General features: G+C 47.3%; 1 protein-coding gene across 1 annotated transcript in view; it reads right to left on the reverse strand.

Moving 5' to 3' along the window:
* Positions 1 to 644: 644 nt before the first annotated feature.
* LOC138259000 (inter-alpha-trypsin inhibitor heavy chain H3-like) overlaps positions 645 to 19,245 on the reverse strand; it is a 554,189-nt gene continuing 535,588 nt past the window's right edge. Inside the window, exon 23 of the mRNA XM_069206373.1 lies at positions 645 to 976. Within this exon, the coding sequence (XP_069062474.1) occupies positions 838 to 976 (139 nt within the window). The 3' untranslated portion in view covers positions 645 to 837. The remainder of the gene's footprint in view (positions 977 to 19,245) is intronic.

Raw genomic sequence — 19,245 nt, forward strand, 5'->3', positions numbered from 1 at the left:
CCCCAGCAACCTACAATATGTGAAAGACACCTATAAAGGCGTATCCTTTGCTTTTGGTTCTGTTTTGTTGTCGTCCCGTCTCTTCTTCATAATGTTTGAGTGCTACTTTGCATCTTACTCTTTGGTCCCATGGACATTGAATGCGAGGTTTGGCCAGAATAGAGGATGGCTCTTTATCCCCTACATCGTGCACTGTGTATTGGTCTAAATAAGTGAAAGGCAAATTATGGTTTTCCGCAAGCATTATGGTAATTTTGGCATACTTTAAAAAAATATCACTTAAAAAAGTGGGTTGCAAAGGTAAATCTCTTTCAAGCTGGGCTCCACAAATCCGACATTTTAGCCTTATTCCTTGGTTGTGATATGTTATTTTCTTATGATTTTTGCAGCCCTAAGGAATTTTTGTTTAAAGATTAAACAAGTGTTGACTGTTCATATACTACTCCGGATGTGTACATATCATTTTCAGGCATGTATCGCCATTTTACAATATATACTGTTGACATTATATAAATGTTTAATACATTTTATACGTTAATAAAACATTTTGAATATACAACTCGGGACTGGAGACTTGTACAATCCTAAACTTTGCAGTGCATGCTGGACACCTGACAAGTGTAACAAACTTTTCCAAGATTTATTCGGCATTTTATGAAAAAAATCAATCATTTTCAGACAATAAAAAGACACGATGTGAGTGTTCAAATGCAATGTTTATGTTGCCCAAGAGAACACATTATCAAATACATGACTTGGAATTTTAAAGGAAAGGCATGGATTTCTTAAAGACATTTTATGTCAAAATCCCATCAAAATTATACAATCTTGGCTGATTTACACAGTGCTAAACAGGGAGGGAACAATGTATGCGGTGTGTACTCCGTCAATCAGCCCCGTGCCATTGAAATGAACAAACCAGCACGGGACGATGTCGCCAACTTTGGGATTGTTCCGGTACTCTCTCTGCCAGCCCCTGAAACAAATGTTACAAATATTGTATGAGTACTGAACGGCGATCTGAGTGCACAGCTAACCTAACGAACACTGAAAATCAGTGCTAAACATGACAGATCTATAATAATTTGTGACCATGGTGCTTAGCACGTATCCGCACCAGTCTCCAAAAACTGCACTGCCTGGTATTTTTTATCTGTTAGTATCTTCGAAGTAGGATAGGGTTGGCATGCTTTGTAGACCTTAAAAAGCATCATTACCATTGAGCTAGGAAATACATATTATTCTGCATTATAAGAAGCAGTTTTGCCCATACTTCAATTATTTACTTCCTTTTTAGCACTTGATACTTACCTTTGGCTGTAAATATGCTTAGATAAGACTTACGTTGGTTTATCGTTTTGACTCTGGTTGCAACATTGTGTTTTCCACTGCTCAACAGAAGAAGCGATACACAGGCCGGGAATAGAGATATAGGAGAAGAAAAAATGAGCGCAAAGGGGCAGAAAAGAGTGGAAGGTTAAGGCACAAAGAGAAAACAAGGGAAGATAACAAAAGAAGATCATGAAAAATGACAAGTCGATCGGAGGGTGCTCACAAAAACGGGTTACATAGTATCACGATGTCGGGAAGAGGTGAGAAAGACATGATCATGGTAACACAGTGGATGGGTGAAAAAGAAGAACCGAGACAGCAACTGGGTAGAGTGCAGCACGCTCGGGTGGATTAAAAGGCATGGAGTGGGCAAAAACATGAAGAAAGCAATCTCTGACAAATACATATGTATGGCTTGACTTAGTTGTAGGTGGCCTACGCATATAGGAAACCTATTGCACACATGTTTAGCCCAGATGCAACAAAATAGTTGCAGACTACTGAGATACATCCACACACGTCAGTTAGACATCAGACATACAAGTACAGCAAACATATTCGTTAGATGGTTGGATGGCTGTGGGTGCTTGGATGTTGGTGCATGGAATAGGTAAGTCATTACCAGCTAAAATGGTCTGTTTCTGAATAATAAGTATTTTATGACCGGGTTCTGGCACTGGGTTAAACAAATATTAGCTTACCACTTAACTCCTTAAACCATGCTTGGGCACCATTTCAAGCCTCATTGCCTTTGAACTGACTAGTTAAAAAAATGCATTCGCACAAGAGCTTATGTGGCAAATGGGCACAGCCACCTCTAGAACCTGGTGCTCACTTAGTCCTGGCCAGATAGTGATGATGGGACAAATTTGGCTCAATTTGCAAACTGAAGGTTTGTGAGACAAAACATGGCAGAATCCGATTATAATACGTTGGGATTCCACAATTCCTAATTATATGCCCGTCTCTAATATCTTTATAATCGGCGACTTGTGACATACTCAGCTAATGATAAGAAAAGGTTGTCAGAACTCATCTGCAATAAACTATTGCATTTGATGTCACAACGTCTGCTGTCAGAGCCAAAAGCCAAGTTGAAAGGCAGGTCAGGTCACCAAGCAGCTCTTTAAAGCATCGAAAATGAAACATTGCTTTTCTTTCTTCTGCTCTATTTTTCTAGCTTACATTGACAAGCAGAAAGAACACATTTGTTTTTGCACTCTGTAGATAACATAGAAAATGTATCATCTTTCTGCATGTTTTTAAACATTCTGAGCAACTGCAGCTTTTTTAAAAAGCTGACTTGGATTGAACTGTTTCTGATATATGTTTGCAACAAATATCTAACATGTTATTGATGTGTTTAATTTTGTATTTGAGGCTCTATTTTTATTCTTCATGTTCGAAAACATGCTCTATTTCATATGGAAGAGCTACCCTCCAGGGTTTTAAATGGTTTGAGGGGAAGGTGATGGTGTGACCATGTATTATATGGGATAAAGTGACCCCTGCCGTTCATGAAAAGGCTATTGGAAGACACCTCGAAAGTCCATATCCTTACAAAGGAACTCAGAAGTCTGCCTTATTCCTCTATATGGTTATGAAACTCCTTCGTGGCTTTCAGTATCCTTATAATGTCAGGCAAGAGGTACTTTACCCCTTATATAAACTGATGGTGCTGTATGTCAGAATAATGTATAGTGAAATATCACCTGACATAATTGTTGTATCCCAAATATTTCTCAAGTGAATGTCATCCCATTAGTTGTAGGTTTTCTTTTGCTAGCTCTAATGGGGCAATATGTTTTGTAGCAAATATGTATGTCACAATATTTATGTTAGATGATATGTTGACAATGATATTTTGGTGCCATACCAACTCTTTGTGGCTTGGCTGTGGAAAAAGATGAGACAAATTCAGAATCCAAACAACCACAGATTTAAGGCAGAGCGAAAGAATGCATATTTGAGGAATGCCTTTAGCCAGGAAAGTTGATTGCAGATCATCGCCTTTATATCTCTACAGAATTGAGCGCTCTGATCAAAATAGCACATAGACAAAAAAGGAACAAAACATCACAGGGACAAAACATGACTGTCATACAAAATAATTACCACTCAAAAAAGCTAATGTCATGCATCTTGAGTAGCAATTCACTGATGGATCATAAAATAGATAATATGCAAGCCTACGCTTAGAGCAGCAAGAATGCACATGGAATTTTTAACAGGGGTAGATGTCCACATTTTAGAGGATTCACAAGAGCCCACACTTCCAGTGCTATATAAGTGCAAATCTGGCTCTTTCTCTGAAAAAACCTGACACCATTGTTGTGATATGGAACTCTGGTCATTGACTCCTTTTAACTCTGGACCAAAATGAAATGAAGGAAGGACCTGAGACTATGTAAAGTTATAGCTGGATTCTGGAGATTGTTTTAGTGCCTGTGCTTCAAGCTGGATGTCCAGTCACTGGAGAATTCCTGCCAATTTGTTAGAGGACAGCAGGATTTCAGACCTTGCATCCTTGGTGTGCTTTGCTCCCTAACTCTTTTGCCTTCAACTTTCCTGTTTTGCTGCCATTGTTTTTCCTGGCTTTAGGACTCTGCACACGTTCTCACTGCTAACCAGTGCTGAAGTGCTGGTGCTCTCTCTCTGAAACATGGTAGAATTCATTCATACCCATTGGGCATATTTAATTTAATTGTCCGTTCCTAGTAAAGTGGCACTACTTGTGCCCAGGGCATATAAGGTAAATGATATTGGTGGGCCTGCAGAACTGATTGTCCCACCCACCTAAGTAGCACTGTAAACATGTCTCAGTCTGCCATTGCAGCCTGCCTGTGCAGTTTTAAACTGCCATTTGGATCTTGTAAAATAAACCTTTTGAAAGACTCCAAACCTGCTTTTTTAAAGTATATATAAGTCACCCCTGGGGTAGACCCTGAATGGCCCAGAGGGCATGGTGCAGTGTATTTAAAACACAGAATATGTACCTTTAAGTTTTATATGTCCTGTAAGTGAAAAACACTTAAATTCATTTTTCACTACTGCATGGCCTACCTCTCCTTTAGGCTAACACTGGACTCACCTTATTACATCTAATGTGATAACTTCCAAATGGGAGCAGGTCACCAGTTCATGTTTGGTGTCTTTGGAGTTGTAGTTTAAAAACCTCCCTCATGGACAATTCGATTTTAAATTACAATTTTGAAAATTACACATTTAGAAAGATGGCATCTTTCCCCTTAGTCACTTAATGCCTTCAGCTTGACTCTGGGTCACAAGACTGAGCGTAGCTGACGATTGGGCTTTTATTTATTCCTCCTAGATGGCCACACACAAGAGAGCTTGGGTGTACCTGGATATGTCATCACTGGCAGAATGGGAGGGTAGAGATGGGCACAGCCCTAACTTCACTTAAATAGGCTGTGTCCTGCCTCCATACAAACCACTGCATACCCTCTATAATTAGTCCAGAGGCAGGAGAGGGAAGACAGGATCCTGGATACTTCAAAGAGAAACATCCAGAAGCTTTTCCCACTTCAAAGGAAGGCCTAGGTATAAATATTGAACCTTGAACACTAACTTTTCACTTCTGGACTGTGGATACTCTGACACAAAGAAGGACTGATGTGCTTCTAACAGGACTGCCACTCTGATGGCTGCTGCTTTGAAGTACTACTCTAACTCTAACTAACTTAATCGGAGGTTAGATATCTAACCCTTGGTGTCCATTCCTTCACCCTGTGTATAAATGGGAGGAGGTCCAGGCGCTATGGTTCTCCTCACAGGGCACAACAGCAAGTGTAGTCCTTCTTCTGTCTTCCATAGGTCCAGCAGTGTTCTGTAGAGGACACTGAGGGTTACCACATTTATGCCCAGCCCCTGCATGTTGGTGGGAAAACTCCTGGCCAGCCCCTAACCAATAGGGTAAAAGTTCCCAGAGATGCCCTGAACCAACTTTGCTGTACGTCTTGTGTGCTTTACTGTAAACTGCCCCACTGTGCCCTCGCTACCTAAACCTAAGATGGCAGAACTTTCTCTGTTGTGCAGAGCTCCGGTGCCTACCCTAGAGGTGTGGCCAGGTAAATTAGCAATCCCTCCCCTGTGGTCACTCAAAACCAGTTCTGGGGGCAGGTCCTTTCCCACTGATTATGGTGTCTGGCTGGTTAGAAAGACAATAGAGGAGGCAGGCCCAGGTGTGATCTATATCTGCTCATGACAGAGTAGTCATCTTTTGAAGTTAAGTTCCTGGCCACAGACCAGATGTCCATCCTGTCAGGAAAGGGTCAACCTCTTTGACTTTGTCTCAGCTCTGGGAGCCGCATCGAACCTATTAGAAGTCATTCAGCTCCTGGGTGTCTCTGAACATTGGCAGAAAGGCACATTTGTCTCAGGCAGGAAAATGACAACTTTCTAAAAGTGCTATTTTCAAAATAGTTATAGAAAATCTGCCTTTACCATTAATACAGATGTTAAATTACTATTACAATGAGTCCTTGAATCATTTTTCTAGCAAAAATGTTTATGGTGATTTTTAATTGCCAACATATGTAAAACATAAAATGCTCACGTCCTTCTTTCTAAATGGCAAGACGCTGCCCTACAGACATTTGGGGGCCTATCTTAGTGGTGACTTATAAGCATTAGTAAGGAAGATTTAGGCCTTGCAAAAGGTTTATTTTGCTAGGAAGAATTGGTATTTTTACAACAGCACACCAAATATTGAGACATGTTTTACATGGTCACTTTACTGGTGGCACAATGTGTATTGGCCTTTATTAGTGACATTTGACTTACACGTCCTTGGTACCCTTTTGTACCATATACTAGGGATGAATAGGTCATTTAAATATGCTAATGATGAGTATAGCCAATTTAAACATGTTTGAAGGGTCAGAGCACACACACTGGGGCATGGTTAGCAGAGGTCTAGTGCACTAAATCAACAAAACTAGCAGCCCCAATAAAAAATGGAATTGACCATACAAAAAGTGGCATTTTCTTATAACAATAACTTTAATGTATTTTAGTAAAACAGGGCAAAATAATTCAGGTTTCTGAGGGACTTTTGCTGGTAAAACTGTATTTTTCTTTGTTTTACACGGGTGTAGATTTAGATATGTTATCTCTGATTTTATGATGCTATATTTGGATGAAGAAAGGCAAAATGAGGTGACGGTGTGTGGATTATTATTGTGTCATATTAAACAGTTCACTTGATCAGTCTGCTATTCCAATTCATTTTTAGGAAGGAGGACATCAATTATATACTATGGTTTCTTTGTATGCTTTCTAGGAAAAAAAAGTTTTCAAGTTTAAAAAGATGTGCACAGATGGTGGTGAGGCGATTTCTAATTCACGTCAGAGGCTTGTACAATTTTCCGTGTCTTCTATATGTCGCAAATCAACAAATTTTAAGCTTTCTTTAAACATTTCAATTTAGAGGATGTAGGGGCTAAATTGACCAGATTGCTGGAGATCCCGTTGTATTAGATTGTATTGTAGATGCATTTATATAGCATTTGTACACCTGATGCAGTGCTGAAGACCATTATTGGACAGGTAGCACAGTATACCATGGGGGAGTGATTAGCTGTAAGAGTGTAAAAATTGCATGATGGCCTTAGTTAGAAGTGTATTGCTGTAACGCGTGGAGTGACTAGAGTAGTGCTCTTATCTTATCTTAGTTTGCTGTACCTAGGTATTCATTTTACATCAATTTATTATTGGTTCTTCTTCGTTATAGCTCTGCTTCACTTTGTTTGGCTATCTGGGTCAAACTCCTCACTCACGCTCACAAGGCACGTCACAACACCCGACCAGAATACCTCAACAGACGGCTCTCCTTCTACACCCTTACCCGACAGCTTCGCTCCGCCGACCTTGCCCTCACCACCGTCCCATGCATCCGCAGAACAACCGGCGGCGGCAGATCGTTCTCCCACCTCACCGCCAAGATGTGGAACACTCTTTCCACCCACCTGCGTCACACTAAGGACCTACTTACCTTCAGGGAACATCTGAAGACATGGCTTTTCGAGCAGTAGCAGCACCCCCCCAAGCGCCTTGAGACCCTCACGGGTGAGTAGTGCACTTTAAAAATTCTCTGATTCTCTAATTCTCTGGGTTTCAATAGAGATACACCTGAAAGCCCAGGTGTGTGCACCAGACACAGGCAGTCATGGTAGAGACATTATTTATTCCAACAAAAGCAGGTAATCAACCTGAAGACAGAGGAATAATACAACCAATTTTCCAGTTGTGATAGGCCATCACAGGGTGTTCATGGCTTGCACCGGATACAGGTAATTTTCTATGAGGTCAATGCAATCTCCTGGATCTGATGCTGCCGACCGGAAGGAATGTGTTGTATATGTTTATCCTAGCAGAGTCTATTCAATAGAACCAAGAAGAACATCCCAGGAAGAGACAGGAGATGTAGCCATATTAAGTGTTCTCATATGGACTACTTATATATGGCAGGACAGTGACATGCTGGGTGAATCTAGATATAGGCAGCCCCATTTCATTCGACAGTGCGCCTACACCTGACCCAGTCTACCAGAGATTTGAGAGAAAGCATTAGTTGCAGTGGCATAAGTGTCCTTTAGAACATTTTCTGGGATGACCGATGGGGTCACTGTCTGGACTCGATATGGATAGCCATTGCAAAATTAAGGATTACAATTATTTTTGGGTTAACAGTAGGCATATCTACCATCCTAAAGTGGAATTTTCTTTTTGAAAATAATTTAAAAAACACAACGTTTCCTCCCATAGCAAAGGGGGCACTGAGCATTATTCAGTGCTCCTTACCATCAGATTTTTCCATCAGAGACATTTGATTGTGTCTCCGCTGTTGTCAAACTATGGTCTATCCGAATTTATTTTTGACTGGTCGACCACAGTCTTGGTGGGAAATTCCATCACCATTGCGATGGAGCTTCCTCTCCATCAAGATATAAATCAGGTCCTTAGATATTTCTGTAGTGCTAACATAGTCCCATAGACATATTTGCACACAGAATATCTTTTACAATTTGCAGAGCCAAAAACATACTATATTTACATTTACCAATTTGGTGACATCACATATAACATTTATATATAACATTTAATCCATACACTGATCAGGGAGGTAGTATATTGCTGTTATATTTGGTTATATTTTGATACAGTATGTTATAATAGTACATTGCAATATGTTATAATAGCATATTGCTGGTATGTTTTGTAACAGTATGTTATAATATAATATAACAAAATACAACAACAATATACTACTTCTCTGATCAGTATGTGGATTAAATGTTATATATGATATCTCAAATGTAAGCCATGATGCTCCTTCGTGCTCATAGATGTTTTTCTTCTTTTGAGGGGCATAGTGCCATTGTTCCTGATACTGCAAGACAGACATGTGAGAATGAGTGTTAGAAATGGGAAGTGGTGAGGGGGTGGAGTGAGGGGTTGGGGAGCAATGTGTAGACCGAGGCAGACAGTGCCAAAAATAGAGGGAATTTAAAACAGAGGTATAGTTAGCTCTATAAGTGCTTCAAATACAAATTGCCCCTATGTTATAGTTCAACTGTAGGGATTTAGCAAGGGCTAGCCTACAAAAAAAGCCAAATAAGAACATAGAAACATCTTAAGGTTGGAGCAGTGGTGGCATTGCGCGCCCCCCCCATTGCCTAGTGGTCAGGATGGGACAAGATCTGCAGTGACCAGGTGCGCTCTACATGAGCTTGTGCACCAAGGGTGACTTGATTTATCCGGTGGAGGAATATGACCCAGACCTGAGGGTGCTGAGTCCAGCTGTGCATTGAGGTGATGGTGAAACCAAAGCAACCCAAAATCTCTTCCCCAAAACATGGACTGCTCCAGGATGGTAAACCAGCCGGTGAGGATGGCACACAGCGTAATCTTGAGGCCACTCTGGACAAACATTCAAACCAGTTTGAATTGATACTGCAGGCTATACTTGACACTAAAACAACATTGGAAAATAAGATTGCCACAGTTTCCCTGGAAGTTGGATTGCTCTGTTATTATTGATGGGTGGTGTAGCGGGTGAATGGTGACAAGTCAGCTCTGACTATTATGCACCCTACAGTGCAGGACTTACAAGCGCAGGTACAGTAGATGAGAACCGATATCACATCTTTACAGTGAAGGGAAGAAGACGCTGAAGGTTCCTAGAGATGCAATAATGTTTGATTTGTGGGATTCGTGGAGCAATCTGAAGGACCCAACATGAAACTCTTTCTAGAGCAGTGGCTGATGGAGACAGTGGTGGCTGGTAGGGTACCAAAATTGTTTTCCATTGAACATTCTCACCACATAACGGGAAGCCCTCCCCTGCCAACGGCATGACCAATGATTACCCAGAAACGTAACTATAGGGACAGACACCTGGTCCTACAGCTTTTCTGGACAAAAAGCCCTTACAGTTTGAGAACTGTGTCATCACTGCATACCCAGATTACACAGCAGAGGTGCAGCAACGCCATAATTCCTATTTGACTGTGAAAGTTCAACTACGCAGCCTGGGGCTAAAATATGCTCTTTTGTTGCCAGCAAAACTTTGCATCATAGATGGGACACCACTAACTTCTTTTAGACTCCAGCGGATACCTGCACCTGGTTGTATGATAAGGGACTGGCAGAGTGAACGGTGCAGTCCCAGAATTCTGATGATTTGCTGACCCTGCATCTACATTATTGCCATTCTCGAAGACCATGATCTAAGCCAGCATCTGAACATGCAGCCAGAGAATGCAGACTGGCGGTGAAGGGGGTGTAGAAGTAAACCCGGAACCCCTTTGAGGTCCTATGCTCCTAGTGTGCCTCTGACACTGGGTCAGAGACTAGTAGCGCTGATGTATCTTCCAGTGATGACCCCCATTGACATGCACTGACACCCCGACTGGCAGACAAGCTGCTATAGTGAACCATAGCTCCGCTAGGGTGGTAATCCCTGTGATTATGGACCTGATTTAGATTTTGTCAGACTCGTTACTCACTCACAAAAGTGACAGTTATCCCGTCCACCCAAATGTGGACCCATTATTTCCTATTAGATTTATATTTCAGTATACAGGATATCCGTCACCTTTGTGATGGAGTAACCCATCTGCCAAAATCTAAATTAGGCCCAATGCGCTTTTGGTGTTGTCCCGGAGGGGGTGGCAGTGCGTATTCTCTACAGGTGATTCAGGGAGCTGGGTTACATTTCCTATTCCTGTCCATGCCCCGGATCACCATAATAGACTGAAGTGTCACATTTTATGCTTTAACTGTTCGGCTGTTTATTATGACTAACTGTGGAAGAGAATTAGGAATTGTCTCAGCCTGGGACATGGGGGGGATTGTAACCCATACAGGATGGCCTGACCATACACTGGTTGTGCCTGTGATCATGGCCACTTCCCACCATTTGCCTGTGTACAAGACACATGGGAACACCTAACAGGAACTTACCCCCTCAGTAAGCATAGTGACTTGGAATGTGAGGGGTATGACCACTCCAATCAAATGCTACCACATCCACACCTACCTTAAGTGACGCTACACATATGTGACATTCCTACAAGAGATGCACCTGACACAGTTGGAACTGCAAAGGTTGCACACCAGGCAAAGGTCCACAGCTAAAATTGATAAATATTATCACAGGTTCCTGGATCTGGTTCCAGGACCTGTGTTATACAAATGCCAAATTTCAAAGGCATGGAAATTTCCGGTAGCCCCAGATATCAAGGTATGGCTTTGCACTCTGCTGCAATGGGTAAAGATTGAGGTGGCAGTTATGACGGAGGCCTATCGGAGGTGGGTTGCTGAACATGGAATGACAGTCTGGGACATATACATACAAAATTTGGAGACGAAGGATGGCACAAGGCCTCCATAGATTCCTGGGTGACCAGCCGCATTGGTGCCAGGTCCAAAAGTGTTGGAGGCTGGACTGGGTCCACAGTATTTTGACTTGTAGTGTTCTGGGGGCCAGTAGAGTGACTCTATGGTTAGATGAGAGATGTTGTAATATGCTTACATTGACAATATGGGGATGGAGGGCATGTGGGGGGGCTTACTGGGGCTCCAAAATAATTATTGCTGTGATGTTGGTTATAATACTAATTACGAAAACAGAACATTACAGTATTAGAAAGCTATATTCATTGGCTACATTTATTGGTGCTAATCACATTGCACACCAGAGGATAATTGTCTGCTGCATCCACCTATTTGCCAAGTCAAAATTCAACTCAAGCCCTGGACATTGCACATGGATGATGTTGCAAAAAAATGTGCTTGGCTCAGGAATGATCTTTAAGCCTTGTCAAAATATCAGCACATCAGGAACCACCAGATAGGGCAGAAGTTGAGAAATGGTTTTAGAACTGTACGTACTAATGGGCAGTTGAATGTCTGAACCTCAGTGCTTTGGTGAAACTTGTTGAACACCATATTGATGTCTGTGCTATATCAGGCTTGATCTTCTTCTGGGGAACGTTTCGAGCTTAACGCTCAAAGAGAGGCCAAGGTAATGGACATCAAGAGTCAAGTGTAACAGTCATCAGCAACTTTCCAATGTCAAAGGCTATGATCTCAGTTTTGGTTAGATCCATTATGAGCTCATTAAACAAAACTACTCTGACAGAGGGAAACAAGAGCACAGGCCTGTGTTAGTTGAGTTTATTGGTTTAGTATCATTGGCATAATAGAGGTTCCTTAACAGTCACCTCCAAGCTTAAGACAATGGCTTGCGCTGATTGCAACATTATCTTATAATCAGCCATGAATAGATTGAATGCGGTGAGATTGATGGCACAGCCCTGCTTGAGCCCTCCACTGGATTTGGTTTTCATGGTCATATGCTCAACAACCCCATGATGGGGCAATCCCCAGCTTTAATGGTAAAGACTATAGATCCCCTTTATTCAACTCCAACTGTACCATAGTAGAGATTGATTGATAGAATCAAATGGTATGGCCAGGTGTGCTAAACAGGAAAACAGTGGAGAATTTTTTCTTAGGAAAAGCCAGCCCAGCTAAATTAGTGACCATCATATTTAAAAGGTAAATAGAACAAGCTTTGCAATTTAGGGATTAGTCCTTGTTCATTTACCTAATAATACATTTGCTTATAAAAATATCTATAGAGCACTTTAGTGAGGGGTGCGTGGCCAAGCCGTCGAACATGGCGGACGCAAGCTGATAGAGCTCCGTGCCGCGCTGGCTTATCCATCACCACTTGGGGGACAGAGGAGCTGAGTTGACCCACGGGTGGTCGGACCGGGGCCCGTGCAGCCTCGGGCTCGTCGGGGCCGAGAACCTGCCTTCTGCGGCAGCCCGCAGCGGAGCTGAGCCACGACCGCGTGGGTCGGGCTTGCTGGTTTGGGCCGAGAGGTGGCGCGGCCGCGCGGAGTGGGGCGGCGTGCACGGCGGAGGTCGGATCCCTGGGCCGGGGCGCGATTGCAGCGCGGTCTTCCTGTGGCTGCTGCTCCCCGGGGAGGCGAGGAGGTGCCCCGGGGAAGACGAGGAGTGTGAGGCAGGCGAGCGGCCTGCGCGGGCCTTCTGAGGGCTGGTGGTGGACCTCGGCTGGACCTGCCGGGCCCTCCTGAGGCCTAGTGGAGCCCCAGCGGTGTCTGGACAGAGCCTGTTTCTGGTGGAGGTGGGAAGAAGGCACCCCCCAGGGGATTAGAGCCCCACCATGGGGCACATTGACAGTGTTGCTGGCAAGAAGTGATCGGGCCGTGTCGGGCCCGGGGGGAGCCGCTGACTGACGTCTGTGCCCGCTCCGGGTTTGGCTGGCCTACTGGGGAGTTGTGGGCTGATGACAGGACCTGCGAGGCTGGAAGGAGTGCTGAGAGCCTAGAGGTGAGGAGACTGTGGGCCGGGCTGCTCGTGCTGCCCTGTGGTGGTGAGCTGGTGGCCCCAGCGAGCGGGCCCGGCCTGTCCCATTATCCCGGGTGACTGCGAGAGAGGAGAAGACCTGTGGAGACCTTCGTGGCCAGCTGTCTGCCAACAACGAGGAGTGCACCACGTGGGGGACCACGTTTGATGCGGATCCCTGCAGAGCCAGTTGCTGATGGGGGTTAGAGGTGCGGAGTTGGGAGCAGTCACGGGCTGTTCTGATGGGCGTCAGGTTGTGATACCTCTGGTGGCCGATTACTCTCTTGGTCATTTTGCCCCAGCTGAGGACGTTTTGGGGTACGGAGCGGATACAGCAGGCGAGGAGGTGGTGAGTGGTGGCTTGGGAACAGGAGGAAACTTCTTGAGACCTGGAGCATGGCGGGGATGGGGCGTTTGCGCTCTGGTGCCAGAGCTGGGACGTCGCAGGACTCGGTGGTACAGGATAGCCAGAAACTAGATGCAGTTCTTGCTGTGGTGGAGTGCATTGGAGATTCGTTGGAGTGCGCCCGCACATCACTGGAAGCCAAAATAGACAAGGTGGCCAGCGACCTTATCCTGCTGCATGCTGACCATCGCAAATTCGTGGACAAAACTGGTGAGATTGAGACCAAGGTGGATGAACTGCCACCGACAGCCTCCCATCTGCAGTTAGAGATGGAGGGCGTGCAGGCCCGCATGGCGGAGTTGGAGTGTCGGTGGAAGATGCGGAGGGAAGCTCCAGGAGGAACAATATTAGAGTGGTGGGCTTGCCGGAGGGCACCGAGGGCCAGGATCCAGTGGCCTACTCGGAGAGTTGGCTGTGGGGGCTGGTGCCGGCAGGTGGACTTACTCCTTTCTTCTCTGTGGAGCGCGCACATCAGATTCCCACGCGGCCGAGTCCGCCGGGGAGTGCTCCTCTTCCATTCATTATCCGCCTCCTCCACTATGCAGACAGAGACGTTATATTGCAAACTGTGAGGGCCGCCTCGCCTCCTCGAGTGGACGGTGCACAGATCTTACAGTTCCCGGACTATACCCTAGCGGTGCAGAGGGACCGGGCCTCCTACTTGCCTTTGAAACGTAAGCTCAGATCCCTCAGCTTAAATTACTCTTTGCTGTTCCCCGCCAAGCTGCGCATCGTGGCGGAGACCAAGTCACATTTCTTTGCCACACCTGAGGCGGCGTGGGAGTGGCATGAGTCATCGGGCCTGGCCTCGGGTGGCGCTGCGGAGCGGGCTGTGCCGTTGCCTCGAGACAAGCGTAGCCGGGCCAGACGCATCCGGAGAAGAGGTGAAATCCGTTCTGGTCCTGTGGCATGCGCACCAGACTTGGAGCAACTAATACAGGAGAGGAGGGAAGCGATTCACTCTGCTGCGGCTATCAGCGCGTCCCTGCTGGCGTCAGAGTCGGACACTGAACTTTCGCAACCACTCAGTGGTAAACCTGTTATGCCGGATTGCCTCTCGGAGTTGGGCCTCGTCGGGGGCCCGCCTGTGACACCGGCCACAGCGGATGAACTCTTTTAAGGGATGCTCGTGTTGAGTTGGAAAATTGTACATTGCTGGAACTGTCCATCTGGCTTGTAGTGTGTGCCGGACTTTCATTAGTATGATTCAGGAAGTGTGCTGATGGCGGATCTGGTTGTTGAATGTGGGTGCCCAACCTTGGGTGTCTACGTGTGTGGCCGCTGGCGCTGGGTCTGCCCTTGTGCGCTGCGCGCCCTTGAAGTTGACAGGTGTGATCTTCCTCTTATGTTCCCCCCTCCCTTCTTTTCTGTTATCTGCTATAGCCGGGCAGTATGGCTTGCGTTTGGATTGCTTTTCTGTGGGATTGGCCTACCCCATACTGCTACTAGTGGAGACACATAGGCCCTCATTCCGACCCTGGTGGTTTTAAACAACCAGGGCCGGGGTAGACGGAAGCACCGCCAACAGGCTGGCGGTGCTTCCTGGGCAGTTCTGACCGCGGCGGTAAAGCAGCGGTCAGAAAAGGGGAACCGGCGGTTTCCCGCCGGTTTTCCCCTGGCCCAGGGAATCCCGCCAAGGGGATTCCTACCCCCTTCCCGCCAGCCTGTTCCTGGCGGTTTACACCGCCAGGAAGAGGCTGGTGGGAACGGGTGTCGTGGGGCCCCTGGGGGCCCCTGCACTGCCCATGCCACTGGCATGGGCAGTGCAGGGGCCCCCTAACAGGGCCCCATAATGATTTTCAGTGTCTGCTCTGCAGACACTGAAAATCGCGACGGGTACCACTGCACCCGTCGCACCCCTGCAAATCCGCCGGCTCCATTCGGAGCCGGCTTCATCTTTGCAGGGGCTTTCCCGCTGGGCCGGCGGGCGATCTGCTTGAGATCGCCCGCCGGCCCAGCGGGAAAGTTGGAATCACCGCTGCGGTCATCTGACCGCAGTGCGGTGTTTGGGCGGTTTCCGCCCGGCGGGCGGCGCCCGCCGCCCGCCGGGGTCGGAATGACCCCCATAATGTGTGGTTGTGTGGTTGCACGCTACTGTTTTTGTTGTTGGGTTTGGGCGGTGACCTGTTGTCTATCTGCTCTGATGGTATTAGTTATGTATTGGTTCTCCTGCAGGACATCTACTGAGTACTTGATCGATGGTTGGGAGAATGCTAAGGTTGATTAGGCGATGTACGGAGGGGCGGGGAGGTGGTGGAGGAGGGGTGGTTTGTTACCTATAACATGTCTAAATACACTGCGATTACTTGGAATGTGAGAGGCATACACACCCCCAGGCGCCGATACGCTATCTATTCCTATCTTAGAAGTCATTCAGTCCACTTGGCGTTTCTGCAGGAGACGCACCTGGTGAGTTTGGAGATCCCTCAGTTGCGTCGACACTGTAGAGGACAATTGTATGCGGCACTCGGTGTATGCTAGGGGTGTATTGATTTGGATTAGAGCGGGCACTCCCTTTGCAGGGCAGGAGCAGATTGCGGACCCGCAAGGTAGATTTGTTCTGGTCCGGGGGAGGCTGGCAGGTCATGCTGTAGCGCTAGGTTCTATTTATGCCCCGAATGTGGACCAAACCTCTTTTCTGCATGGACTGTCCCAACATTTGGCGGGCTGGAGCGACGTTCCATGGCTGTTGGGCAGAGATTTCAACAGTGTGCTTGATGTTGATCTGGATCGCTCCTTTCCGCCGTTGCCCACGTCCCCGTTTGTGACTGCCTCGCGCGGTTCGGTGACCTGGACTCAGCAATGGCATTTGGTAGATATATGGCGGCAGCGGCACATTGGCGACAGGGTCTATTCCTTCTACTCTGCCCTGCACTCTCTCCATGTGCGTTTAGATAGAATGCTCTGCACTCCGAACTTGGCCTCAGTACTAGTGAATACAGACTACTTGGGGAACACGAACTCGGGTCACACACCGCTGCTTGTGGGCCTGAGGTGGGAGTCCTCCCGCCCGGCTGTTCCCACTTGGAAGCTGAGGCCGGAACTGTTGGAAGACACTGCTTTCAGAGCGTCACTGTGCGCTGCGATCCAGCAATATTTCGAGCACAATGATGGCACTGCTTCATCGGGTTTGAACGTGACCTGGCTCGGGTGGAGCGCATTGTGTTGCTGCCGGGAAGGGAGGTGGCTGGTAGTCAGACCGAAAATTCAATGTTATCGGCGGCTCGCGCTGAAACCTGTCGCTGCTCGAGCGTCTGCGATGTTTGAACTATGCCGCCCACTCTGCGAGAACTCATGCTTCGGCCGATAAAGCGGGTAAGCTGCTGGCTTGGTTGATCTGACGTGATTGTGAGAGGGGACCGATAGAGGAGATCCGCTTGCGGGCGGGGGGACTGGTACACACGCCCGGGGAGATACAGGCCGAGTTTGCGAGGCATTACAGGCCCCTTTATTCCTTGCCCTTTATGGGCAATTCCGGCAGCGAATTTCTCGCCGTGAAGCTTCCATGTTTAAAGGAGGAACAGATGGAGGCACTTGAAGCGCCTCTTGATCTTGAGGAGATAAGGTCCAGTATTCGTGAGCTTGCATCCGGTAAAACGCTGGGCCCGAATGGTTTGCCAGTTGACTTCTACAAGGCCTTCCCATCACAAGTGGCACCGAGGCTGCTCCGTATGTACGAGGAAGCTGAGCGGAGGGGTTGTTTGTCAGCCACTCAGAGGGAAGCATTGTTAGTCTCCCTTCCCAAACCTGGGAGGGACCCAGCGGAACTGGGATCGTACCGGCCCCTGGCAATGCTGAACACCGACTATAAAATATTAGCCAAGGCGCTGGCAGTGCACCTCGTGCTGAGTGTGCCAGACTTGATTCACCCTGATCAGAACGGGTTCGTGCTGGCTAGAGACACCTCACATAATATTAGAAGGTTGTTCCGTGTCATGCAGTATGCGGGGCGGGATTGGCCGAGGGTGGGTTGCCTTGTCCTAGATTTGGAGAAGGCCTTTGACTCCCTAGAGTGGCCCTACCTGTTTAAGGTGTTGCAGCGGTTTGGTATGGGGCCATCTTTCATCTGGCTGGTTAAACTGTTATACACCAGGCCGCAGGTCCAGGTGAAGCTGGGGTCCGTGATTTCAGAGCCTATCCGGGTGTGCAGGGGCACGAGACAGGGCTGTCCTCTTTCGCCGCTGTTGTTTTCACTCACCATGGAGCCTCTGGCGGTGGCCCTGCTCAGAGAAGGGAATGACTGGGGTATCACCGTAGGGGACGGCCTGCACATAGTGTTGTTGTATGCTGACGACCTCCTCCTGTACTTTAGAGATGTCATGCAGATCCCGTCAGAGGTTGGGTTGCTGCTACAGCGCTTTGCGATGATATCTGGCCTCAAGATCAATTGGTCTAAGTCGTGCCTTTTCCTGTTTGACCCTGGGCTCTCGGATCTGGGCCTTAGTCTGGCAGGGAGTCCTGTTCCGTGGCAGCCATGCACGCTCCGATATCTGGGCATCCGGATCTACCATGGTGAGGACGATCTGGTTGATAGCAACCTCACAAAAGCAGTGTCTTTGATCAAAGCTCAAATGTCCTTTTGGAGGACGCTACCATTGTCGGTGGCGGACAGAATTGCACTCTTGAAGATGGTAGTCCTGCTGCGCCTTTTGTACTTTTTTTCCAACCTCCCGCATTATGTTTCCCCTGGTTTCTTCAGAGCCCTGGAGTCGGGCTGAGGGACTTTATATGGAATGGTGGCCGATGCAGAGTTGCCCTAAAGAAGTTGTACTTGCCGCCCGACAGGGGCGGACTAGCAGTCCATAATCTGGAACACTACTAGCTGGCAGCCCAGCTTCAGTGGGTGTCCAGGTGGCTGTCGGGTGTCCAGCTCGCTGACATGACATCTGAGCGGGGTCCCTGGTCCTTGCTACAGATTCTGCATTTATTCCATCCACTCACTTGTGCGCCGACTCCGCGACATCTGTTCCTCAGGGTAGCCTATAGATGGTTTCATAGATCCCTCCGGCTCACGGGGCGAGTAGTCCTGTTTGCGCCGGCCTTGGTGCTGTCGGGCACACCGCGGGGTCCCAGGGTTACATCAGACTTGGAACTACATGCGTGGCATGAGGTGGAGCTGTGTACATTGGGCGATCTTTACGAGGAGGGCCAGTTACTCTAGTTTGCTAGGCTTCAAGAACTGGGGTTGCCGCCAGGACAGTTCCTACTGTACAGTTCCTTGTTACGAGCCCTGAGATCCGGATGGGGAGATATCTCGGTGGCTCCCCCCACACATCTGCTGATTCAAAATTTGCAGGTGATGGGTCAGGGTCGACGCTTGATTAGCTGGCTCGCAGATGCGTTGTGAATTCATACTGTCCTGGAGAGTGGCGCGCTGCGTGCGGCCTGGGAGGAGGATGTGGGTAGACCAATCACGGAGGCGCAGTGGAAGTTAGCTCTTTAAGGCCACCTTATCAAACCCCGTAATTCCAGATTACAGCTAATTCAGTTCTACATAGTTCACAGAGCCTACCTTACCTCGGCCTGTGTGAATAAATATTTTGCCCGGCGGGACGCGGCTTGTCCATGTTGCCACAGAGTGGGTCTAGATTTGTTGCACATGGTGT

This window comes from Pleurodeles waltl, chromosome 9 (assembly GCF_031143425.1).
Source record: "Pleurodeles waltl isolate 20211129_DDA chromosome 9, aPleWal1.hap1.20221129, whole genome shotgun sequence".
Classification (NCBI taxonomy): Eukaryota; Metazoa; Chordata; class Amphibia; order Caudata; family Salamandridae; genus Pleurodeles; species Pleurodeles waltl.